The sequence below is a fragment of the Monomorium pharaonis genome, chromosome 3 (genome assembly GCF_013373865.1).
Source record: "Monomorium pharaonis isolate MP-MQ-018 chromosome 3, ASM1337386v2, whole genome shotgun sequence".
NCBI classification, from domain to species: Eukaryota; Metazoa; Arthropoda; class Insecta; order Hymenoptera; family Formicidae; genus Monomorium; species Monomorium pharaonis.
Window position 1 is genome coordinate 16,522,487 of NC_050469.1, and position 27,939 is coordinate 16,550,425.

Consider the following 27,939-nt stretch of genomic DNA (forward strand, 5'->3'; position numbering starts at 1 on the left):
AATTCAGTATCATTTTCTGTCTCTTTTATTTCAAAAAATTCTACATTCTTTTCCGAACATAATTCATCGCAAGTATCTGGCAGTATAATGTGTTTATAAAGGTGATTATTACGTTTTAACCATACCACAGCATCAAATACTTTTTTAAGATTTACTATTTTTTCCCAAATAATTTTTGCTTTTGTCGGAATACCTCTAACTAAAATGTACAATTCCATATTATTTTTATTTATCGCATCAGTTTTCGAACATATTTTGTTCATTGTTTGTTCTAATGGTAATGGTAAATGAAATGTTCTACCTTTTACTTTCTGTACCATCTGCCTATGAAGCAACCTTTTATTCATCACAGTTCCCATTTTAACAACAGTTTGAAATGCTTTAGCCCTTTGTATTAACATTTTTTCGAATGAATTAAGAGACGATATTACTTCGGGAACATTTTGGATGAATAGATTGTTTAAAATACAATAAGCAGGCATTAATCCATTACGGAATTTTCTTTGGCAATAAAGACATATGTATTGCGGATCAATATATAGATTTTTTATACGTGCCATTAAATCTCTCCAAATTGGAATATTTAATTGTGTTTTAACCTTACTAATTTCAGATACACTTTTCTTATAGCAAAGTCTCTCACATGAAACACAAACATATCGAGGTGTGTCCATGGAACGTTTAGTCAACGCCTTAAATGCTTTGCTATATTTAGAAATAATATCATCATCACTCAAATCAGTTAAACTTTGATGATGTTTGTACATATTTGCTCGATCTTGTGCCAAAATTATAAGTTCATTTAATGTATCAATATCGCCAGAATTTAAAGCTTTTTCTAGATCTATTAACTTTCGATAGTCTGCTCTTATTCGATAAATCAAACGTTTAATATGTCTCACCTTTGGAAAATGAGGTGATAATAATTGAATAGAAAGAGACATTGCTTTACAAAGATTTGGATAAATGTAACAAGCCTGTGTATGACCTAATTTGTCAGTCAAATCGTTTACTGTACATTTCTGATAAACCTTGCGGAATAATTCTGGTATTTTCTTTAAAGTATATATATTTATTACTTCGAGAAACTTTTTATAACGATCAATTACAAACGAATCAATTTTACACGAAGCGTTGCACAACCATGCTTTTTTAGCTTGTGCTTCTATTAAAGGTAATACATTTATAATTTGACCTTTCACGTTTGTTATTAAAGGTTGCAATGAAGTCAATTGCTCGCTATATGTAGCTATATATGTCGCTATATAAAATAATTTTCGGAAGAAGCTATATGACCCGATGCACCACATAACGCATGTAATTTATCATCAATTGTTAAACACTCAGTAACGAGAATTAAGTGTACTTCAGCCTTTTTTTTCAATACAGCTAATATTTTATACATATTATGAATATAATTATTTCTAATCTGCATAGACCAACGCAAAATTTTTTCAGCTTCTAATTGTCTTTCAATTTTATTTTTAATATTAAGTTTATTCATAATATCTGTTATTGTTACGGGATTATGCATATGCATGTAATTTTTTGACCAAAACTTACTATATTTTTTAATAATATTTCGATCAACATATTTTTTACAGAATTAAATTTTAACATCTTTTTCTCGTAATATTGTTTATTATACAACCATTTACGATCAAAATATTTTCTGTATCTATCTCGTTCATGTTGTGAATGTTTAAAGTAATGTATTCTCTTACGCAAACGATTTTTTTGTAAATTTTTTTCATATTGACGTCGCTTTTTAACACGATTATTCAGTAAATTTTTTTTATATTGATTCCGTTGCTTAGCCCGATTTTGTTCTAAATTTTCTTGATATCGAAACCGCTTTTTAGTACGATTATTCAGTGAATCTTTTTTATATTGATCCCGTTGCTTAGCCCGATTTTGTTCTAAATTTGGTTGATTTTGTTTTAAATTTTGTTGATATCGAAACCGCTTTTTAGCACGATTATTCAGTAAATCTTTTTTATATTGATCTCGTTGCTTAGCCCGATTTTGTTCTAAATTTTCTTGATATCGTAGCCGCTTTTTAGCACGGATATTTTCCAAATCATTGTCTATATAACGTTTTTTACTACGATTATCGTCAATTTTTTCATATTGACGTTACTTTTTATTAACATGATTATTCAATAAATCTGTTTTATATCGATCCAGTTGCTTAGCCCGATTTTGTTCTAAGTTTTGTTGATCTTGAAGCCGCTTTTTAAGACAAACATTTTCTAAATCATCGTCTAGGTAACGTTTTTTACCATGATTATCTTCAATATCACATTTATTTTTCGAAGAATATTCGACCATATAACATTTTTTAACCTGATTATTATCAATATTATGACATTCATTCTTCAAAGTATTTTTTTTAAATAATCTCTTTATACGTTGAGCATTAGCTATAGCTTCTCTTGCTTTTATTACTGCTAATGGAAGTACTTTTTGAGGAACACCATAATTTAAATCCTGAGGAAAATGCTCAATCAAGTCGGAAATCTGACTGAATGTGTCTCAAAATCATATGTTGGAAATAATCTTTTCAAGAATTGTTCGTGATCTTTATGTAATATTTTATTATTTAAGGAATCATATATAAATATATTTTTTCTATCGTAATAACTACATACCCAATGTGACGGACTATACAATATTTGAATATGTTTTGTATCTGGTAATACAGGTTGTATCAAATGAGGAAGCTGTATTCGCCATGTTCCAACAGGTTTATAGTCCGAACAGTTTTGTAAAAGTTCATGAAAATGATCAATATGGTCATCGTTAAGCCATTCATTTTGAATAATAATATCTTTATTTTCAGGTTTTAAAATAATAATTTCTTTTTCCTTTGGAGACATTTTATTTGAAAAACTTACTACAATTTTTCACAAACGTTCGATTGTTATAAGTGCAAAGCAGTGAATTTTTATAGATCCACAGCAACCGATTTTTATAGACACAGCGACCGATTTTTAAAGGCGCACAGCAGCCAATTTTTAAAGGCGCACAGCAGCCAATATTTATAGGCGCACAGCAGCCAATATTTATAGGCGCACAGCAGCCAATATTTATAGGCGCACAGCAGCCGATTTTTATAGGCGCACAGCAGCCGAATTTTATAGGCGCACAGCAGCCGGATTTTATAGGCGCACAGCAGCCGATTTTATAGGCGCACAGCAGCCGAATAATGTGATATGTATATATAAGAAATATGTAAAGAAAGAAGAAAGAAAAAGAAGACAAAACACAAAAAGATACAGAAAGAGAAATAAAAATAAGAAATACAAATAAAAATAAAAAGCTTTACCTTTCTTCTCTAAATTAGTAGAACCTCTTCTAAATTAGTAGATAATATAAGTATCTATATGAAAACGTAAAAAAGACAATTATTGCATACAAAACATCATCCATCCACAATGACCGCAGTAGTAAAGTTGTAATGCAATCACATTAACGATTGGCGTTTGCGATTGTCTCTTGATCAATAGACAAATGGCTAAAGCTTTCTAATTGACAAGATTGTCAAGAGACAATCGTAAACGCAAACGTGAACGCAGATGCAATCGCTAATATGATTCGGGCATAACATATCTCAAAAGTCTGATCCACTCCCTAAAGCTTGGAAACAGCTTTAAAACATGATGAACATGTGGACTTGAATAACGTTGACAAGATCAGAAGGTCACCTTAATATTGATATATCAACATGATGTCCTCTTGACCTTGACAACATTAAAGTCAAATTCATACATATTTTTCTCATAATATCCTACTTACAACTTTCATCTGAAACATTTTTCCGTATTTAGGCTAGTATTCATAGTCGAATCTTATTTAAAGATCGTCTCCAGCAATGTCTTAAGATGCTAATATGGCTCTGTGATTGGTTGTTGGCATCTTAAGACAATACTTAAGATAATCTTAAATATAAGATTCGACTGTGAATACCAGCCTTAAAGTCGTTTCCAGGATTTAAGTAATAAGTCAATAGAAACGCTCTGTTTAGAAATAAAATATTAATATTTTTTCAGTTTATTTTATTAAATATAACATAATGTAAAAATTAGATAAGGCAAACAAGCATCGAGAACGTAGTATACTTATATACGTAAAGATATAGACCGGTATTCACAATCGGATCTTATATTTAATTCATCTTAAGTACTGTCTTAAAATGCCATCCGTCAATCACAGAGCCGTATTAACATCTTAAGACATTGCTCGAGACGATCTTTAAATAAGATTCGATTATGAATACCATAGATCGATATTCATAGTCGAATCTTATTTAAAGATTGTCTCGAGCAATGTCTTAAGATGTTAATACGACTTGGTCGATGGCATCTTAAGGCTGTACTTAAGATGATCTTAAATATAAGAATCGACTATGAATGGGCCATAAATTTACTTATATTTTCATAAAAAAGTTAGTTTTTCAAATTAACGAGTAAGCTTTTCAATACAAGATGTTCTGTATTTCTAAAAGAAAATTAATCCACTGATTGGTGTATACTTTTTTAGGATTAACGATCACATTTTTACTTTTTCAGAAATACAGAATCGATTCCCAGACGTTAAAAACCAACCAAAAGTTTGATTATTTCAATCAGTAGCAAAATATCAGATTAAAATCAGTATAAATCAAAAACATAACCATGTTTCACTTTTAATGCCCGTTTACTTTTATATTTAATTTTGGAAAATTCTGAGTCTACTTTGAAAATAATTACACATTTTCTTCTTGATACTTACTAAAATATTACCTTCAATACTTTCTTCTCGCCTTTGATTTAACAATAATCAAATTAATTATATTGACAATCTGTATCAATAAAACCACAACCATAAACAAAAATGAAGACACCATTCAAACGGCCATAAAATTTCTAAAGCTGAGTTCGTAAACATCACTGCCATGTACCTGCATATGGTACGTTCGGGGAGCCGCTATTAGCGCTACCAACATCAGTCTATCTTCATTGCTCATTAAAAGCAGAACAAGAACAGACTTATGCTGATAGTAATAGCGTCTCCCCGAACGCACTCATATATTCCAGTGTGTCTCCATCCACGTCGACCCATGTCGAAAATGGCGGCAAACAAGAATATTATGTAAGTATAAAAAATATAACGTATCTCGTAAAAATATTAATCATTAAATATAATAAAAATAATACGTTTAATTTCAGCAATATGGAAATCGACAGCGAAGGAGATGAATTAATAGCCAATGCAGCTTCTCAAATTGAGAAGCTGCACGTGCAACAAGTCGCACCTGCAGCTTCTCAATTTGAGGAGCTGCAAGAAAATGCGCTACTGGCGGCGATTCCATTGCCGCCGACGACAACGTCGATCCCGCCGCCGCCGACGACGTCGATCCCGCCGCCGCCGACGACGTCGATCCCGCCGCCGCCGACGACGTCGATCCCGCCGCCGCCGACGACGTCGATCCCGCCGCCGCCGACATCGATCCCGTTGCCGCCGACAACGTCAGTCCCGCCGCTGCCGACGTCGGTTCCGCCGCCGCCGACGTCGTCGATCTCATCAGTGATGTGGTGGGGGGCCACACCAACGTGGCCATACCCATGGGGTGTACCCCACGGACTATTGATGACCCCACCACCACCACCACCACCAACACAACCGCCACAGGAGCGGACAAGACGTAAGTAAAAAATACTCCAGGTTCTCTATAAAATATATTAATATCAAGGTCTGGTCTGTGATACACATCAGTTTTTTTTCGGTGCAACAATGCAGCACGGTCAGCCACAAAAAAATAGTCTGTATCACGGATCAGATATTTTTATATTTTGTTTATTATAGTTAATTTATTTTTCCTTATTACAACTCCTCGATGGCAACGAGCAGGGCGCGGGCGAAGAAGGGGCCGCGGAGGGCAGCACATAAGAGGAAGGGGCCGCGGAGGGCAAAATATATACATAACTTATAAGTAAAAGGTAAGTAAGATAAAGAGCACAGTCGGGCTCACGCTGCGCTTTCACTTGGCACGAGCCACTACCATGTCTCTTGATAGATGTGGAATATAAAAATACTGTTATGTGACAATAGTTACAAACGATCAAGGAATTCCTTGATCCGCAGCTACTATCACATTACAGTATAATTTTAATACATGTACAAAATAACAAAATTTTTTATTATTGTTTCAGAGCAATGCCATGGATGTATAAATATATATAAAAAATACATATAATATGTATATAAATATGTATAAATACATAATAAATATTTTAAAAAAATTTGTTTATTTTTTATTTATTGAATCACACGAGAGTATTACATACATGGAACGAAACTTCTAATATAAAAATTATGTATAACAAAGTACAACATAAACTTGTTAAAGTCATCGACGACTCTGATGGAGGTGAAAGCCTTGGAAGTTACTGCCGTTACATGTGTCTGTCTCATACGCTTATGATCTGCCGAGATGATACCGAGGAGGAAAGAGCCAAGATTAGTAAGCTTCAGGTGTACTCTGTTTAAAATGTATTCTCCGACCCACGTAAATGGGTTTCTACTGCGTCACTATTGCAGATGATCGAATCGGAATGGAATTTCATTAACTTAATAGGAAAATAATTTAACTTTAATGTTAATTTTAAATTAATATGTAAAGTTAATTTCTATTTCACTACCAGAATGCATTACGAATATCTCTCATTGTGATGACAGACATTGTGTGCTTTCCAGCAAGACAGTGTAACACAGTGTCCATTAGTATGAGCGAGACACACTGACATGTTCTTTCTCACACTAATGGACACTGTGTTACACTGTCTTGCTGGAAAGCACACAATGTCTGTCATCACAATGAGAGATATTCGTAATGCATTCTGGTAGTGAAATAGAAATTAACTTTACATATTAATTTAAAATTAACATTAAAGTTAAATTATTTTCCTATTAAGTTAATGAAATTCCATTCCGATTCGATCATCTGCAATAGTGACGCAGTAGAAACCCATTTACGTGGGTCGGAGAATACATTTTAAACAGAGTACACCTGAAGCTTACTAATCTTGGCTCTTTCCTCCTCGGTATCATCTCGGCAGATCATAAGCGTATGAGACAGACACATGTAACGGCAGTAACTTCCAAGGCTTTCACCTCCATCAGAGTCGTCGATGACTTTAACAAGTTTATGTTGTACTTTGTTATACATAATTTTTATATTATGTTGCACACTGTCAATGAGATACGCAATGTGAGATAGTTGGAGACCAGAGAGAAACCTCTCCGAGGTTTTTCTCTATGGAGATTGATTGAGGTACTCGTGAGATCATCGATGGAAGACCTTTGAGAAAGGTAAGGAGGCAAAAAAAGAGAGAGAGAAAAAAAAAGAGTGAGAGCGGTCAGTGGAAAGAATTATTTTGTGTAATTCAATTGTATTGTATACTGGTGTCAATGAAAAATAGATAAAATAAAGGGGCTATCTCATTTAAACAGATTCTACATGAAGTATATAATGCTCGTAGAACTTATACTTATGTATGCTACTATATGTCCCAAGTTGTTCAAAGAAGTCGATGGAAACAATAGTCTAATTATCAATATTAGTATTACTTGTAAAGATCATGATATATTTTAAATATATCATTCGTGATACCATTGCTATATTTTTTATTTATTACATATAATTCTTTTATATATAAATATAATATGCTATTTTATGCTTTCAGAATAATGGATGTTAAATGTGCCACAAGATTTTATTGACAAGTATGATTCCATGTCCAATAAGACATCGAGCTAGGCTCATCTCAGGTCGAGTATTAACTCATTTCTGCTGATATTATATTTATAAAAAATCTTTGTTGCATTAATTATTTTAATGATCTTAAACTCTACCAAATATCAATTGTAATTCGGACTTCAGTTCAGCTTTGAAAAATCTTGATGGCAAATTATACCCTTTGGATGGAGAACGAAGATACAGATATTGCAAGTACTTTAGAAAAGGTTTTAACCACGTCACGAGTGGAATATATCCATAACCATATTCACTTGTCATCAATAAAATCTTGTGACACATCTAACATCCATTATTCTGAAAGCATAAAATAGCATATTATATTTACATGCAACAGGAATGATATATTTAAAATATATAAGTTTACTCACCGTGATCATGATCTTTATAAGTAATACTGATATTGACAATACATACATAAGTATGAGTTCTAATACATTTCATGTAGAATCTGATTAATTATTTTTGTCCTAGCATTCCAATATTAATTTATAGAATTTATTTGGACAGGTGATTATCTCCTTTGGAGAAAACAGTCAATCCTACATATAATACTACAAGATAATGCCATTAATTGTATTTACAAGTTAGTTTCGTTTATAAAAAACTATTTTATAGTTTGATTTCTATGATATTTAGATGAGATAGCTCTTTAGTAAATCTACATCACATAATCTCAAATATATCTCATTAACATCAATGTACAATACGATTAATACACAAAACTTGCATACCTCGACTGCTTCGCTTTCCACTTTTGTCAGTTCCCATTCTTTCCATTGACCGCTCTCGTTGTCTTTCTCTCTCTCTCTCTCTTTCTCTCTCTCTTTCTCTGCCTCCTTCCCTCTCTCAAAGTTCTTCACTCAATGATCTCACAAGTACTTCAATCTCCACAGAGAAAACCTCGGAAAGGTTTCTCTCTGGTCTCCAACTGTCTCACGTTGCCTATATCACTTACAGGAAATACATGTAAATTACATGTGATTATTATAGACATTACCAGTTATTAAGTGATACTATAGTCCACATACTTCGTTGTGATCGCTTTAGACAAGATTTCACGTATTTTACCTACCTAAATTGTAACTATTCTCTTATCTGACTAATACACCTTCAAATAATCCTTTAGGTATAAAACACACAATAATAATTCATTGAATTTAATCAACAGCAGCATACATTGCCTCACAGTAAATCTTTGATGTCAATCAATTATAATGGCATAACATGCCTCTCGATCTCTTTCTTTCTTTTCTCATGCACTCTTTTTTCTTTTTCTATTCTTCTTCTGATTCAATGTTTCTTCCTCTCTTTTTTTTTAATATAACTGAAATAAAACATAACACAAAGTATTACTCTTATCTCAGAATACTTTATTCCATAAAAGAATAAAAATGTGTAACTTATCTGATTCAAATTAGGCACAGCTGTATTTTTTTCCACCATGTAATATCCACGATGTAATATGCAAGTTATCATATCCATCGCAGATTAAAACATCACACATGAAATGACAATTGATAGCTACATTCCAGTTCCCGTTCTATCCACTGACTGCTCTCGCTGTCTCTTTTTCTCTCTCTTTCTGCCCCCTTCCTTCTCTCAAAATAGACATCAGTCACTGTTAGACATAATGGTATAAGGCCTGGTCTATAATAGCTAGAGTAAACATGAAGTAAGAAGTAAGAGTAAGGTAATTTCCTTCTACGCTGTAATTGACCAAGCGTTAAGAAAAGCAGGAGTAGGAGTAAGACCAAATAAAAATAATTTATTTCGCTTACGCCCTTATGCCAGCTTTCTTACGCTGGATTAATCCTTTTATGCCTAATCTTACTTCTTATTCCATGCTTATTCCAGCTATCGTAGACCAGGCCTTATACCGTTATGTCTAATAGTAACTGATGTGTCTTTTAAAAAAACAATATATTAAGAGGTAAAAGTTTTGAGAGGAGAGACCAGGCATAACGCAAGATCTATAGTGTCAGCAGGAGTAATGAAGTGAGGATGAGGAATAAGAGTATAACAATTGATCATTTCATATTTTCTTACTTCTTATCTTACTCCTACTCTATTACTCCTGCTGACATTACGGCTAATATCATATCACATAGTCGAATCTTATTTAAAGATCGTCTCAAGTAATGTCTTAAGAATGATCTTAAATAAACCGACTATGAATACCGGCCGTAGATCTTGCATGCATAATACTTCACGAACTGTCATTATTAATAACAACATAACCTCACACTGCACGTCACTTCGCGCGAACTCCTGGCGACTCACATAACCCATTATTACACACGATGCAACCGTAGTAACGATGCGAATTCGTTTTATTACGCACATGATTAATTAGACATTAATAAATAATTATACGTAAAACGAAACATTGTTCAAGAAGCATGCGAATATGACCGCTGCTCATGCCACTATATTTTGTCGGTATGATAGATTCCTAAATAACCTGATGTTTATTCATCAGCACACAAGCGCCTCTCGTATCAAAAGTGTGAAAGTGACGTTTTCTGATCTGAGAGGTCGATGACGATTGACGATGACGACGTTTCTTACATGAAAATTTTGACATTTGGACTTTGCGTCGTGATATCTCCTCTCATAAGATACGTAAAAAAAAAATAAAAATAGTTTTCTTATATAAATCGACCCCAATCTTTCGATTAAGCCTAGTTAAAACTCGATCCGTTGAGCCGTTTCTGAGATTCAATAATCTCGAGTGCTCGCAAGTCGTGTACTTGCGTAAAGAACACGGTCGGGCTCGCGCTGCGCTTTCACTTGGCGCGAGCCACTACCGTGTCTCTTGATTAATACAGATTATCAATATAATTTGATTATTATTAAATCAAAGGTGAGAAGAAAGTATTGAAAATAATATTTTAGTAAGTATCAATAAAAGTATAACTATTTTCAAAAGACTCTTGGAATTTTACAAAATTAGATAAAAGCAAGCGGGCATTAAGAGTGAAACACGGTTGTTATTTTTTATTTACGTTTTGACACGTTTATACTTATTCTGACAATCCGAATTTTAACAATGCTTTTACAATTAAATAAGTTAACATTTTATGATCTGAGCATATTCGTTGCAATGTATATTTTTGTTCTACTGATTGAAATAATCAAACTTTTGGATTTAAATATGGATTTAGGTGGTCGATTCTGTATTTCTAAAGGAGTAAAAATGTGAAAAGCAATGTTTTTTAAAAATATAGAACCTTTTGTATTGAAAAGCTAATTCGTCAATTTTGAAGAGCTAACTTGTTAAGTTTATGAAAATATGAATATATTTATGGATATAAGTACTGCGTCCTCAATGCTCGTTTGCCTCTATTTGATTTTTATATTATGTTATAGTTAAAATAGTGTAAACTGGAAAAAAATTAATATTTTTATTTTTAAACAGAGCGTCTCTACTAAGTTATTTCCTAAGGCCGGTATTCATAGTCGGATCTTATATTTAAGATCATCTTAAGTACTGTCTTAAGATGCCATCAGCCAATCACAGAGCCGTATTAGCATTTTAAGATATTGCTTGAGACAATCTTTAAATAAGACTTGACTACGAATACCAGCCTAAATCTCGGAAATGGCTTTAGATTTAGATATGGAAAAATGTTTCAGATGAAAATTGTAGGTAGAATATTAATAATGGAAAAAATATGATTTTGACTTCGATGTTGCCAAGGTCAGGAGGACGTTATGGTACTATATAAATATTAAGGTGATCTTGTAATCTTGTTACTGAATACCGGACCGGGATTCATATTCAAGTCTTATTTTAAGATTTGTCTCAAGCAATGTCTTAAGATACTAAGGACGGAATTCATAGACCGATCTTAAGTTCAAGAATAGTCTTAAGTCTAGCTTCGAGCAGACTTGAGACTTACTTAACCAATGAAATAACAGCATTGACGTCTCAAGATCGTGCTTGAATAAGATCGGTCTATAAATTCCGTCCTAATATTCTGATTGGTTAATGACATCTTAAGGCAGTACTTAAGACAATTTTAAAAATAAGACATGTCTATGAATATTGGCCATAGTCGAATCTTGTGGCTTGTTCTTTTTCGCTGCATTGTTGCACTGTTAGAGTAAGACAAATATATTTTTTCTCACTAACTTATTGCACGAGTGCAGCAGTGCAGTGGAAAAGAACAGGCCATTATATTTAAGATCATCTTAAGTACTGTCTTAAGGGGTTACACCAACCTAGCGGGAAAAAAATTCGATTTTTTTTAATTACATTTTCTTGAAGTTTCAAGTTTCGAGAATATATCCTGAAAGTTTTATGTTGATATCTGAAAAAATGCCGGAATTACAGAGAGTTGAGTAAAACGGGATCGAGCGTTCGAGTGCTCGAATTAGAGCAATATCAACATAAATCGCCACTGGACGATGATGTGATTAAAGCCATTTGTCCAATATTTGAAAACAACTTTCTAGTGATAATTTACTGGAGAAATGCGTCGGTGGATTTACGCAAAACATTAACAAAAGTTTGAACAATCTGATTTGGCGCATAGCGCCAAAAGTGCAGCACAGCGATGCACACGTTGTGCAAATTGCTGTCAATATTGCTGCATACACATTTAATGAAGATGCTGCCGCATATTTATTAATGATAATAAAAGAATTGTGCTGCATATTGCGAAAATCAAGACCGAGCGCGCATCGATGTGGCCGAAGTACGAGCGCAGAAGGTGACGCGCGAAGAAAGGATTGCTCGCCATCAACAGAAGTCTTTACAGAGCGCTACTGTTATTGATGTGAGTAGGAAAGCTAGACCGGTTCTAACTCGGGAGCTCCGAGGGGGGTGCGGGGGATTTCTTGCTGGTAAAGGGGAGGGGGAGGCGTCATTTTCTCCCCACCAACGTGACGCCCCCTCCTCCTTTAACAGCAAGAGACCCCCGCACCCCCACACCCCCTTCGGAGCTCAGGAGTTTTTGAACCAATAACCCCCCCCCCCCGATTTTTTCACGTACTCCATATGTCACTGTAGACCATGTTGTGCTGGGAATGAAGAGATTTCACGTACTCCATATGTCACTGTAGACCATGTTGTGCTGGGAATGAAGAGATCTTTTGGAATCAATTCATCATTAGATTTTTTAATTTTTCTAACGATGCGCCGATTCCAAAAGATTTCCCCCTCCTTTTTTTGATACGATTGATATGCGAAACCGCGATGGCGCGTCAGCCGACGGTTCGCGACAAGAGGATTCCAACGACCACGTCGAGTCAGGCTTACTTCCGTTAGACCGACCTGACATGTCTGTCATGTACTGGGAATGAAGACATCTTTTGGAATCAAGCCATCATTAGATTTTTTAATTTTTAACGATGAGCTGACTCCAAAAAATTCCCCCTCCCCCAAGATATTATAAACGTATAGTTTTTAGACTTACATTACGACTTTCGTCGTGTTGGGAGATTTTTTTTTCACGTAATCCATGTCACTTGTGCGTTGAATTGGGAGCAAAGAGATCTAATGGACTCTGAGCAATAATAGATTTTTTAATTTTTCTAGTATTAATCAGAGTCCAAAAAATCTTCCCCTCCCCTTTCCCGTTTTTGAATTTACCACACAAATGAATTTAATTACAATGATATGGCGGCGAGTCGATCGATGCATAAGAACACCTCGAATCACCAAAGAAAAATATATTTGCATCAATAGCGTAACATGCCATTGCCGATTATATGGCAGTGACGCGAATGTATTTTTCGTTGGTGATGCGAAGTGTGCCCATCCATCAGGCGACTCGCCACTTTCACTAACACAGTTGATAAGGCGATGGGCCATGTGATGAATAAAAGTACCTCACCTTCGAAGTCAGAATCATTCATGTCGTAATTGTTTCCCGCAATCAATGAATTGTTATATTTGTGAAAAAATTTTTTCAAGATCTAACGCAAGACCTCGATATTTACCAGTTTTTTACAAATATAACAATTTATCGATTAGGGGAAAACAGTTACGACATGAATGATTCGGACTCCGAAGGCGAAGTGCAGTCATCCACCATGCGACCGATCGCATGTAATTTTCACAAGCGTAAAAAACTGAATTCGCGGAAACGCCCGTCCCGACGCGGAAATGTCCTCGTTGGTGATGCGAAGTGTGCCCATCCATCAGGCGACTCGCCACTTTCACTAACACAGTTGATAAGGCGATGGGCCATGTGATGAATAAAAGTACCTCACCTTCAGAGTCCGATGCATTCACGTCGTAACTGTTCCCCCAATTGATAAATTGTCAATCAATTGGGAAAAGAGCTACGCGTGAACGACTCGGACTCCGAAGGCGAAGTGCAGTCATCCATCATGCGACCGATCGCATGTATTATTTTCACACGCGTAAAAAACTGAATTCGCGAAACGCCCGTCCCGACGCGGAAATGTCCATCTCGACGGGTGGACGACTCGAGACTGACTGACTGACAATGAGTAAGTACACCTTTCTTATTGTGCGAGATGCTGCGTACGTAGCGGAATCTTTCATCAGTCGGAAGTTATTATTTAGACGTTAGATAAGATAGCGCCAACGCTTCGATCAATACAACTTGTAAATAAGGGATGCGGTCTAGCGTTCTCTCGCGCGCTCTTACTCTCATTCACCGCATATATATTTTTGCACGTTTTTTACTCACACCAAGCTTATGATATTAATAAGGGAAGACGTGCGGAGGGGAAGTCGTGGGAATAATCTTACTCTTTGCTATCGGTGATAGACGAAATGTGTCGCCATAACAGTTAAAATTTTATAAATAAAAACGTCGTAATTTTCTGTGTCGGCGTCGACTTATGAGGGGGGACAATGCACGTAATCGTGGAAGAAGATACCTTTTGAGACCTACCGAAGACAAAATAATATAAAAAATCTGAGATGTGGTGTATAATTCAAAATAAGAAACGTTTGTCACACCGACTGACGTTTTAACTGAATTGTAAATAAGGGATGCGATTCGTGGAAGGGATGCGATTCGTGGAAGGGATGCGATTCGTGGAAGGGATGCGATTTGCGGTTAAGTATCGATACCTGATAGTTGCTTGTAAAAATAGCGGCTCGCTGTGAAATTGTATAGTTAAAAAACAAAATAACAAAATGTTTCGGTTGAGACAAAGAGAAAAAAGATAAAATATACAAAGATTAGATGTGGGTAGGGGGAAGTCGTTGGAAAAAAATTTTGAAATTCTCTCTACTATCAGCGATAGACGAAATCTATTGTCCAAACGGTTAAAATTTGTAAATAACAATGTTATAATTTTTTTGTCGGCTGCTAACTTATGAGACGCGTAGTCATGGGAGAAGATACTCTTGAAATCCATCGAAGACAAAATAATGTGAAAACTTGAGAAGTGGTATAGGATGGAGAAATAAAAGACGTTTATCGCACCAACACCTCAATCGCTACGAGGGATGCGATTCGCGGTTTAGCACCGATATCCAGCTGTTCGCAGAATTAGGAGCTTTCTTTGAAATTATATATAAACAAAAATGGCGATGCCTATGTTCTGGTTGAGACAAAGGAAGACAAAGGATTATAGGAAGTATATAAATGGTCAGAAAATGCACGATCGCACAGTCGACTTGAAGTTCAAGATGTGAGAAGTTCATGTGAGCGAATCAGTGTGACGTGAAAAAATGACTTCGAATAAAGTTATGGTGGAACTTGTAGACATTGCGGACGATGATGTCGAAGTGATAGACATTGCAGACGATGGTGTCGAAGTGATAAACATTGCGGACGATGATGTCGAAGTGATAGACATTGCGGACGATGATGATGTCGAAATGATAGTCATTGCAGACGATGAAAACGAAGTGATAGATATTGTGGATGGTGCAAATAATGTGATAAACATTGCGGATAATCATCCGGAAAACTTTAATGTTGTGGACAATATACAACAAATGGACGATGCCCAGATAATAGACGTTGTGAATGACATTAATTTTGAGGATATAATGGATGAAGAGAGCGTAGCATCGGAAGATAGTAACTACATTAGTGATGATTGCAGCGAGGACAGCGAGGATTATATCGATGTCGTTGAGAAACATTTGACACCTGCGGAAGTGCGTGCCATAACCGCAAGATCGAAACATTGCGGTATATACTTTTATTACACCACGGGTGGTACATATTCAGTATGTGCCGAATGCATTATGCGAATAGCGGACACTGATTTCGGAATAATGCATGCTTTTAGTAAACATATTACTAATGCGTTCGGTAGGCTGGATGGAAAATATTGCTCAAATTGTAGACAGCCCATGTTTGTAATGATTCCCAGTAACTTGTGTCCGGTTTGCACAGTGTAAAGACTTATTAATAATTATTGAAAAAAATAGTATTAAAAATGGAACATTTTGAGCGCGAGCTGTTGGACCAAATTGACAGGGTCGTTACCTTGGGCAAGTGTTTCGAGTGGTTGCAGCGGTGCGACGAGTGTATCGAACGACTCGAGGAACATAGCCGCGTCAAGCGCCCTCGACTCAACGTTGGACAAAGACAATCTTTGGTGGCGAGAATCGCGCGACTCGCGGGTGAAAAGACGCGACTGCAAAGACGTTTCGTGCACGTCGGTGGTAATTACGCGAGTGACTCGTGGGACAACGCGGACAGACTCGTGTGGCGAGAAATTGACACCGCGTTTGAGAATCGCGTTCTGACAGGAGCGGTTATTAATGGGAACTCATTGAACCGCGAAAGTTTTTAGAAGACGCTGGTGGTATAGTACTCGAGCGAGTGCGGGACGCTGTTGAAAGACACAACTCTGTGAAAGTGAACACCGCATTCAATGGCGTATTTGTAACGGGCGACAAACGCGCCAATAAAAGTATTACCACGAAAAACAGTGATCTCTTTAGAACATCAGACTTGGATGAGTGGTACGAGCGGTGCGTTACCGAGCCCACGTTAGCATCGCTCGAGGAATTCCAAGAACGCGATAGTGGGTGGGCGTTGTCGCGTATACAGAATTTGACTGTAAATGTGAATAAGTACAATTCTATGCGCGCGGGATGTCACGTGATATTACCGCAGGAAATAATAACAAAGCGTGCGGTTGTTAACGTGAAATCGATGGATAATGCTTGCTTCGCATGGTCTGTGATAGCCGCTCTATATCCCGCAGAAAGAAATTCAGAAAGGGAGTCATCGTACCCTCATTATACAAACGTTCTGAATTTCGATGACATTGAGTTTTCAATCGCGTTAAAAGACATTAAAAAAATCGAGAGACTAAATAATATTTCGGTCAACGTCTTCAAGATCCAAAAGGATCAAACTGAAACCTATAAAATTCTCCCGCTAAGACTCTCCAACGACAAGAAGGAGAAGCATGTTAATCTGCTATACGTGCAAGATCCACGCGAAGACAACGTGGGGCACTTTGCATGCATCAAGTATCTGTCTCGTCTAGTGAGCTCACAACTCAGTAAAAAGGAACACAAAAAATATATTTGTGACCGGTGAGTAATAATTTTATAAATGTTGTATTAATTTTTTATAATAAAAAATAAAAATTTACGCTATTTTTTTACAGATGTTTACATTACTTTAGTTCTGTGGAAAAGTTGGATGTCCACAGCGTAGATTGCCAGAAAATGAACGACTGCGCCATCCAATTACCTACTGAAGACGAGAAATGGTTGAGCTTCCGCAACATCAACAATAAGGAGCGCGTGCCGTTTGTCGTCTATGCCGACCTGGAGTGTACATTGGAGAAGATGGAGAAGGAGGATATGGAAATATCGTACCAACAGCATCATCAAGTATTTAGCTTGGGATATTATGTACATTGTTCGTACGATGACACATTATCGGGATATTGGTTTTATCGCGATAAGGATTGTATCGCATGGTTCACTAAACAACTAGAGAAATTAGCGCATCGCGTAAAATCAATTTTATCTGCTAAGGTCCCCATGGAAACTCTATCGAAAGAGCAATGGGAGGCATATCGTAACGCAAAGCAGTGTCATATTTGTGATAAGCCGTTCGCACCGGATGATACACGAGTGCGAGATCATTGCCATCTCACCGGTCGTTATCGCGGTCCCGCGCATTCGCTTTGTAACTTGTGTTATCAAAATGTGTTGTACATACCAGTAATTTTCCATAATTTATCCGGATACGATTCACACTTCATTATTAGAGAAATAGCCACAACATTCAAAGGGAATATCGATGTGCTTCCCGTTACAAAAGAAAAATATATTTCTTTTACGAAGCATGTCATAGGTACCGCCGATGAATTAGACCCAAACAATCACATAAAATTACGATTCATAGATTCGTATAAATTTCTTAATTCTAGTCTTGAAAAATTGGCATCATTTCTCGGTAAAGAAAAACTAAAAATTGTACGTAAGAAATTTTCAAATTTATCTGACGAAGAATTCGATTTATTGACTCGTAAAGGCATATTCCCATACGAGTATGTTGACTGTGTCGCAAAATTGAAGGAAACGCGTTTGCCATCGCGCGAATTATTCTTTAGTTCGTTGACGGGCGATACCGTGTCCGAGAGTGATTACGCGCACGCCAAGAACGTATGGGATCGATTCTCTATTCGAACGCTGGGCGAATACAGTGATTTGTATTTGAAAACAGATGTATTGTTGTTAGCCGACGTTTTTGAAAATTTTCGTGACAAATGTGTCGAAAGTTATGGTCTCGACCCCGCACATTACTATACATTACCGGGATTCACGTGGGACGCTATGCTTAAATATACACGCGTCAATTTCGAGTTGCTCACCGACATCGATATGGTAATGTTTATTGAGCGCGGTATACGCGGAGGTCTGAGTCAATGTTCCGGCAGATACGCGCAGGCTAACAACAAGTACATGCAGACGTACGACCCATCGAAACCATCGTCGTACCTCATGTATTTAGATGTAAATAATTTGTACGGATGGGCAATGTGTCAGCCGCTGCCCTATGGAGAATTTCAATGGGTCGAAGACGTCTCAAATTTTGACGTAAATGCGATCGCTGTTGATTCGCCCACAGGGTACATTCTCGAAGTCGATCTGGAGTATCCACAACATCTGCACGATCGACATACTGACCTACCGTTCTGCCCGACGCGCGATAAGCCGCCTGGCAAGCGAGAACGTAAACTTTTAGCGACCTTGCACGATAAGAAGCGGTACGTCATTCATTATCGCAACTTGCAGCAATGCACTCGTCATGGTCTCCGCATAACACAGATACATCGTGTATTACAATTCGTTCAATCCACCTGGCTTCGCGATTATATCGAGTTAAACACACAATTTCGTACCCTCGCGAAAAACGATTTCGAGAAAAATTTATATAAATTGATGAATAACGCCGTATTCGGAAAAACTATGGAAAATGTGCGCAATCACGTAGATGTAAAACTTTTGACAAAATGGACAGGACGATACGGTGCGGAGGCAATGATTGCTAAACCAAATTTCCACAGTCGCAGTGTTTTTGCAGAAAATTTAATTGCAGTCGAACTCCGAAAACTTGAAGTGAAATTCAACAAGCCGATTTATGTAGGTATGTGTATACTAGACATATCGAAAATTTGCTTGTATGAATTTCACCACGAGTACATGCTACCTTTGTACCATGACAAATCTAAAGTCATGTACACAGATACTGATAGTCTCGTGTATCACATCGAGTGCGACGACGTATATGAAAATATAAGACGCGATATCACAAGGTTCGACACGAGCGATTATCCGACTGGTAACGCGTACGGTATGCCTCTTGCGAACAAAAAAGTTCCCGGGCTAATGAAGGACGAAAACAACGGTGCGATAATGACCGAGTTCGTTGGACTCAGGGCGAAAATGTACGCGTTAAAGGTGGATGGAAAAAATGACACTAAAAAGGCAAAGGGTGTAAAGTGTAACGTTGTCGCAAGAACGATAACATTCGACGACTACATGCGGTGTCTGCGAGATGAGATAGAGATGACGCGTCATCAGTCGTGTATACGATCTAAATTGCATGAGGTATACATGATACGTGAAACGAAAATCGCTCTAAGTCCATACGACGACAAGCGGTATCTCGTACCTGATTCGGTAAAGACGTTGCCGTGGGGGCATTATCAAATACCTTTATAATATTTTTGTATTGTACAGCCATTTTTATATTTGCGTTTTATGTATTTTTATACTTTATACTTACATTTATATTTTAATGTTCACGTTTCGCATATTTTATGGTTTATATTTTATGTATTTTACGTTTTACATTTATTTTATAATTTTACATTTAATACTTCATATATTTTACGTGTTACACATATTATGTATTTTATGTTATATGTATTTTTAAAAAAATTATTTGATAATTTATGTGTAACGTTAGAAATGGACGATGGAAGGATAATAAAGATGCTTCATATATGTCACAAAAAAATTATATTTTTTATATAATGTATGCACTACACTTTTTATATGTTTATAATAAAAACAATTTTTTATACTGATTAAATAACATTGTCTTTGTGTATCCACGAATTGTGTGATCCATCGAATCCCAACCACTTGACATAAACCTCGTTTCCTTTCCTGCGCAATACTTTCTCTACCAGAAATACATCCGGGTGAGTCGCGCGATGCAACTCATGCTCGTAGAACGCTCCAGCGATAGATGTTCCACGATAATCCTCGAGTAAATAAGTTACGGGGTTGGTACGCTGCACTTTAACGATCTTGAACACCTCGGTTGTCCAATTTGGTGTGTAACCTTTCTCGAAAATTGTCTTGTACTTGCTCACGCGTACAGAGTCGCCTACTTTGAATTTCGCTGGACCAACAATCTTTATAGTGCTGTATATCGTATCCAAGAGTCTTTCAGCCATCGCAGGAGTTACGTCGACGGGTCGCACACCGATCGTTCGGTGCTTCCGAACGTTGTAATTCGACACGAGACGTGATAACAGGTCAATCCACTTGTAATTACCGTTGAGCGTAAACTGCTTCCACATATCGTTCTTCAGCGTGCGATTAAAGCGTTCGACGACCGACGCCTTCATTACCGAGTACGTGGAATAATAGTTAATGTCATGTTTTTGCAATAGTTTCTGCACGTCGGCGTTGTAAAACTCCTTCCCCATATCGGTTTGTAAATTTTTCGGACGTCTGCCGCTCTCTTGAATTATCTCAGCGATAGCGTCAGCTGTCTCGCTTCCACTTTTGCTCTTGAGCGGTATAGCCCACGCGTACTTGCTCAACACATCGATGATGGTAAGTATGTAGTGGTAACCTTTGTTGAAACGTGAGTACGGAATCATCTCGACGATATCGGCCTGCCACAGATCATCGTATCCTCGAACTATGACGTGTCTCCGCGGAAAATTTTTTCTCGCTGAAGCGTGCAGTTCCTCGACGAGTCGTCGTTTTTCGGAACTAACATTAGATTTCGGTAATTTCATGTTTGGAGTATGGAATGACGTCGATCAACTGATTTGTTTTGACGATACGCAAGTTAATTTATAATAAGGCCTGCCTCGCGAAGTTCTTCGATGATGGACAGCATCTCGTTGTCATGAGCGTTATGACCAGCCCGATGCGAGGCTTCGAGCAACCGTAGACGATCCACCAGTTCGTTAGGATCGTCCCAATGCACGTAATCGATCACGTTGTCGTTTAGTGTCATAGCGCGAGGTAATTCCTTTCCGATTGCATCATCGTTTGGCGTCATAACGCGAGGTAATCCCATTCCGCCCGTAAAATCATATTTTAATAACGGTGCAATTATATATTTATACTTGTATCCCTTATTGGCTAATAATCGGCCGTGTGTAATGTAATTACGTTTATGCGCGTTTGTAGCCAACAATATATCTTTGTACTTTCGTTTATCGTTTTCCGTGTAGACTGAATCGTTGGGATATCGTTTAAAGATCAGTTCGTAAAGACCGTGTGTACCAACGTATTTTACATCACCGATAATTATGTGATTACTACTGTTGACGTCGAACGTTTTATTACCCAACATCATACCATCTCTGTCTAAACGAACGCCGTACACGGTATCCATAATTTTCTCTTTTTTACCACGGCCGCTGAGAAAATCTCCGATGTACTTTTGACCCAGCGGCCCCAAGTGCTGAGATAACGTTTCTAGACCTTCTGACGTTTGTAATCGATTTCGAACGGTTGTCGACGTTCATTCACGTACTTTCCACGTTCGTTTACGTACTTCTTATGTTCGTTTCACGTTTGTTCACATACTTCTTACGTTCGTTTACGTACTTCTTACGTTCGTTTCACGTACTTCTCACGTTCGTTCACATACTTCTTACGTTCATTTCACGTTCGTTCACATACTTCACACGTTCGTTCCACATTCGTTCACGTACTTCTTACGTTCATTTCACGTTTTAAACATCCTTACGTATATGTATAATACCGTTTTTTCCACTGCGTACTGCCTCATCATACACGACCGCGTGGTTCAGTACAACCCGTTGACAAACGTTGTGCGCAAAATCACCTAACAACGTTGTACATTAAAGGAGAGGGAGATAAGACAATATATAAAATCTCATGTTTTCGGAATCTGAATATATAGTGGAATCGAACGACCTATTTATAGGCAAGTGAGTGCAGCGTATGCTGTATATAAATATGTGTGCGTGTGTGTGAATGCAGCGTACGGATAGCGAAAGCGTAAAGGAAGAAGATAAGCTCATCGCGGCGCGTATCAATGACCGCGCAAAGAAGGAAGATAAGTTCGTCGCAGCGTGTATCAATGGCTGCGCGGGCGTGATGCTATACCCCGCAATGGCTGGGCGTGATCGCTGTGTTTATCAATAGTCGGGCGTGACACAACTTATCACCGTGCGTACTAATGGGCGATTCTGTTGAAGATGACTGCTAAATTAATATAGAATTAATATTTTTTACGTTCGTTCACATCTCACATTCATTCACATACTTTTAACGTTTGTTCACGTACTTCTTATGTTCGTTCACGTACTTCTTACGTTCATTCACGTACTTTCCACGTTCGTTTACGTACTTCTTATGTTCGTTTCACGTTCGTTCACGTACTTTCCACGTTCGTTCACGTACTTCTTACGTTCGTTTACGTACTTCTTACGTTCGTTCACGTACTTTCCACGTTCGTTTCACGTACTTTCCACGTTCGTTTCACGTTCGTTCATGTACTTTCCACATTCGTTTACGTACTTCTTATGTTCGTTTCACGTTCGTTCACGTACTTTCCACGTTCGTTCACGTACTTCTTACGTTCGTTTACGTACTTTCCACGTTCGTTTCACGTTCGTTCATGTACTTTCCACATTCGTTTACGTACTTCTTATGTTCGTTTCACGTTTGTTTACGTACTTCTTACGTTTGTTTACATACTTCTTACGTTCGTTCACATACTTCTTATGTTCGTTTCACGTACTTCTCACGTTCGTTTACATACTTCTTACGTTCATTTCACGTTTGTTCACATACTTCACACGTTTGTTCCACATTCGTTCACGTACTTCTTACGTTCATTTCACGTTTTAAACATCCTTACGTATATGTATAACCGTTTTTCCACCGCGTACTGCCTCATAATACACGACCGCGTGGTTCAGTACAACCCGTTGACAAACGTTGTGCGCAAAATCACCTAACAACGTTGTACATTAAAGGAGAGGGAGATAAGACAATATATAACTCTACGACGCATCGAAGTCAATCACAGTCTTCTTGATAACAACAGTCATGTCTGCACCAACGTTCGTAGACCTGCAAGGTTTCATCGTTGGAGGAAAATTTATCGTTAAGGAATTTGCCTCTCTCAAAGATGGATTTGAACTCACCCACTACTTGTTTACATCCACTTATCCATGAGAATACCTTACCAAGGCAGAAAGATGTCAGGTGGTAATTACCGTTGAGCGTAAACTGCTTCCACATATCGTTCTTCAGCGTGCGATTAAAGCGTTCGACGACCGACGCCTTCATTACCGAGTACGTGGAATAATAGTTAATGTCATGTTTTTGCAATAGTTTCTGCACGTCGGCGTTGTAAAACTCCTTCCCCATATCGGTTTGTAAATTTTTCGGACGTCTGCCGCTCTCTTGAATTATCTCAGCGATAGCGTCAGCTGTCTCGCTTCCACTTTTGCTCTTGAGCGGTATAGCCCACGCGAAAGATGTCAGGTGGCATGGTTGAAAGTGAATCATCATGGAATATCATGGGAGGATGGATTAATTCCACACAGCATGGCTAGGAGTTTGATTACAAAGGCGGTGATGGGTACAACTGCAACCGATGATGAAATTCTCGTGTACGTCAAGGGATGTGAGAAACGAGAATGGTTGCGTGATTTACTTCTGGACGAGGCGAGACAGGAAGTTTACGTCGAGAATATCGAGACGCATTACGAAGACATAGAACCTCTAAACAAGTTGGACATTATGTACACTTTACGATGTCAGAATCATGTGAACAACTGTGCTTTACAAAATGTATTTAAGCTGTTTAATTGGTGGTCTAAGAATAAAAATTATATATTGTATCAATTTTTTACATTCTTTCTTCCTCACATATTTCCCTTCCCCCCCTCCCAATCTCGTTTTTATTTATACAATAATTTTTTAACTTAAAACTATATGCAGGAAAAAATAATTCAAACAATATCATTTTTATACATTTATTTTGTTATATAAAGCATAACGTACAATATGATTCACAACGTAATTAGCTTACAGTTTACAAGACTGGTTTTCTTTACACATTTTACTTGTCATATAAAGCATCATATACAATATTATCGAAAGCGTAAGCAATTAGCTCACACTTTACGAGACATGTTTTATCATATTTTTCGCGTAATAACTTTGCAGCGTCGCTTTGATTAGTAATATGATTTTGACGCAAAATAGTAATAAACTTCTTATATTTATCGCTCACGCTTGTACGTATGTTGATCTAATTGATGACATACATAATCAACACAATCTTCAAGTTCATATAGGAACAGTAAGGTTGACGGCTTCATGTACATGCAATTATCATGCAACACCAACTTTATAATATTTTCATCGCGCATTTTTACAAGTTTTATAATCAGATCACAAACTGCAAATCTTGAAGATACTGCACAAATCGTTGTGCAGTCAAAATAAGCTGACCGCACAAATCGTTCAATATCCACCCGTCGATCTATAAACGTTTTCCATGTTGCGTATGGCAAAATTATTTGATTGCCCCTGTTGTCACCAAGCAGTATTTCCACATAAGATATAGGTCCCACGCCGATTGCAATATCCAAGTATTTGTATGCCATGGCGGTCAAGGCGTATCTCCTACCCAAGATGCGTGGAGTATAACGCGGCTGCGATAATGCTCTGTAAAAAAATATAGCTCGCTATAGAAAAATATAAGATATTAATACGAAGAAAATTTTAAAAATTATAAAAAATACTTATGGTTTATCATTCGCCTCGTTCTGTTGGATCGGAACGTAATAGTTTATGCTGTACGTTTCGGGAAACTTTTGAAGTCTGTCTTCCACCGACTGAGGAGCAAACGAGAAGTTTTGCTGTCCGTCTTGTAACACGCGAGTGATGCGGTACCATTGTCAGAACTCTTCTTATATTGTACACCCCTCCACAAATTTTTTAATCCTTTGTCTCAACTGGAGCACTCATCACACTTAATAAAATTACAGCGTTGCCGACGTTTATAAAATTACACCGTTGCCAACGTTTAAATCACGTGATCATCGAGAGCCAATCACGTTATCGCGAAACATGTTGCAACATGTTTAATGCAACGTTGCCCCCCCCCCCCTCTAACACCCAAAACAGGGAGGGGGTAAAAAGTAGCATTTTTTATATCAATACCCCCTTATAAAAACATATCAAGTTTTCAAAAACATATCAAGTTTTTTCAAAGGCACCGCAAAATAGTTTACGTCTGATAAGCGGGATATCAGTTTACTTCTGATAAGCGGTTTTTCCCGGAACCCCGGGTGACGTCACCCCCTCCCCGCCGTAACACCCTCCGCGCCCACAAGTTCCCCCCGCACATCCGCACCCCCCTCAGAGCTCCCGAGTTAGAATCGGTCTTGTATTCCTACTATCAGAATATCAGTATATTAAAATATCGGTGTATCAGAAATACTTTTGGATGATTCAACCTAAGTATTGTATACTAAGTATGTCAAATTCAACCTAAGTAATATATACTAAATGCGCCAAATTTAACTTAAGTAATATATATTTCTGAAGTTAAGGTTTATACTCACACACACAAAATAAATTCTGTACAAAAATAGTGATATCTGAATTTAAATTCAACCTAAGTGATATTTTCTTTTAAGGAAAAAATTACAAATTCAAAATAAAATTTTTAATCAAATTTAACCTAAGTGGTATATACTTTTGGAAGGTTCAAACTAAGTATTATATACTAAGTGTGTCAAATTCAACCTAAATAATACATATCAACCTAAGTAATATATATTCCTGAAATTTTTAAAGTTTATACTCACATACACAAATTAACTTCTCTACAAAAATAGTGATATCTAAATATTTTGCGCCAATTATAAGAACAAATATTTTTATAGAAACTAAAACATTAATACTATTCTTTAGCCAGTTTTTATAATACAAAAGAATTTTTTAGATGACACTATAAAATGAGAGTATTACGGTTTTTTTTCTATAAAAGTAATGATATAATATATAGAACATGCGCCAACTATAAAATAGATGTTTACACGAATTAGAACATTTACTTTGTTATTCTTTGGCTAGCATTTATAGTTTGATTTTTCATTAAGTCCGTATCAGACTAGAGATTGATATTGAGTTTGAATTGAAATATAACCAATTAGTTGGTTCTAATTCAATCTCAATCTCAATCTCTAGTCTGATATGGCTTTGATTGTTTTAAGTTTGTTTTTAAATACAAGTTCGTTAATTACGAAGTATTTTAACGATAAACTTAAGAAGATTCTTAAATATAAGATTAAACTATTAATATTAGCTTTTTGTATTAAATTATTGGCTGCTGTGCGCCGATACGAGGCTGCTGTGCGCCTGCTAAAAACAATTGTCAGGAAGCATGTTGGCAACAAATAAAGGAGATAATATTGAGCTGGCAAATAAGTATTTTTATACAAATAATCACAAATATAACAAATATTTTAATACAAATAAATATTTTACTACAAAAACTTGGCGCCGCTAAACCGAATAATTTGCCAGCTATCTTTCCTTTTCTCTTGCATTTGTGTGTGTGTGTGTGTGTGTGTGTGTGTGTGTGTTTAGTATATAACTTAATTTATATTTTTTATTTTTGTACAGAATTTATTTTGTGTGTGTGAGTATAAACCTTAATTTCAGAAATATATATTACTTAAGTTAAATTTGGCGCATTTAGTATATATTACTTAGGTTGAATTTGACATACTTAGTATATAATACTTAGGTTGAACCATCCAAAAGTATATACCACTTAGGTTGAATTTGATTAAAAGAAGAACCAAACACTTGGCGCCTTTTTTTACCTTTTTTAAAAAGGTAATTTTGTTGGGATATCACGCATTTTGTAGTGTTTATAGACCACTTAGATTGAATTTGATGTATATATTACTTAGATTAAATTTAATTATATAATACTTAGGTTGAACCATCCAAAAGTATATACCGCTTAGGTTGAATTTGATTAAAAGTTTTATCTTGAATTTGTAATTTTTTCCTTATATTACTTAGGTTGAACCATCTAATAATTTTTTGCTTAAAAGAAAAACTAAACACTTGGCGCCCTTTTTTACCTTTTTTAAAAAAGTAATTTTGTTGGGATATCACGCATTTTGTAGTGTTTATAGACCACTTAGATTGAATTTGATGTATTATGTATCACTTAGACTGAATTTAATGAAAAATATCTTATTTGATACATAAGTAAATTATTTTTTTCTATTTCATATATCACTTAGGTTGAATTTGATCAAAAGTTTTATCTTGAATTTTGTAAATTTTTCGTTAAAGGAAAACCACACACTTGGCGCTTTTTTTACCCTTCTTAAAAAGGTAATTTTGTTTGGATATCACGCATTTTGTATTTTTTTATAAACTACTTGGGTTTATA

General features: G+C 36.5%; 2 protein-coding genes across 2 annotated transcripts; both read left to right on the top strand.

Annotated features, from left to right (window-relative positions):
• Nucleotides 1–17,429: 17,429 nt before the first annotated feature.
• On the top strand, nt 17,430–19,940 carry LOC118644956. The gene is made up of 2 exons (XM_036284934.1): nt 17,430–17,898; nt 18,247–19,940. Exons 1-2 carry the CDS (start codon nt 17,430–17,432, stop codon nt 19,938–19,940), a joined length of 2,163 nt encoding a protein of 720 aa, XP_036140827.1.
• A 3,747-nt stretch (nt 19,941–23,687) lies between these two features.
• LOC118644957 lies at nt 23,688–24,462 on the top strand. Its single transcript, XM_036284935.1, has 3 exons — nt 23,688–23,711; nt 23,994–24,349; nt 24,453–24,462. Exons 2-3 carry the CDS (start codon nt 24,057–24,059, stop codon nt 24,460–24,462), a joined length of 303 nt encoding a protein of 100 aa, XP_036140828.1. The 5' UTR covers nt 23,688–23,711; nt 23,994–24,056.
• The last annotated feature ends 3,477 nt before the right edge of the window (nt 24,463–27,939 follow it).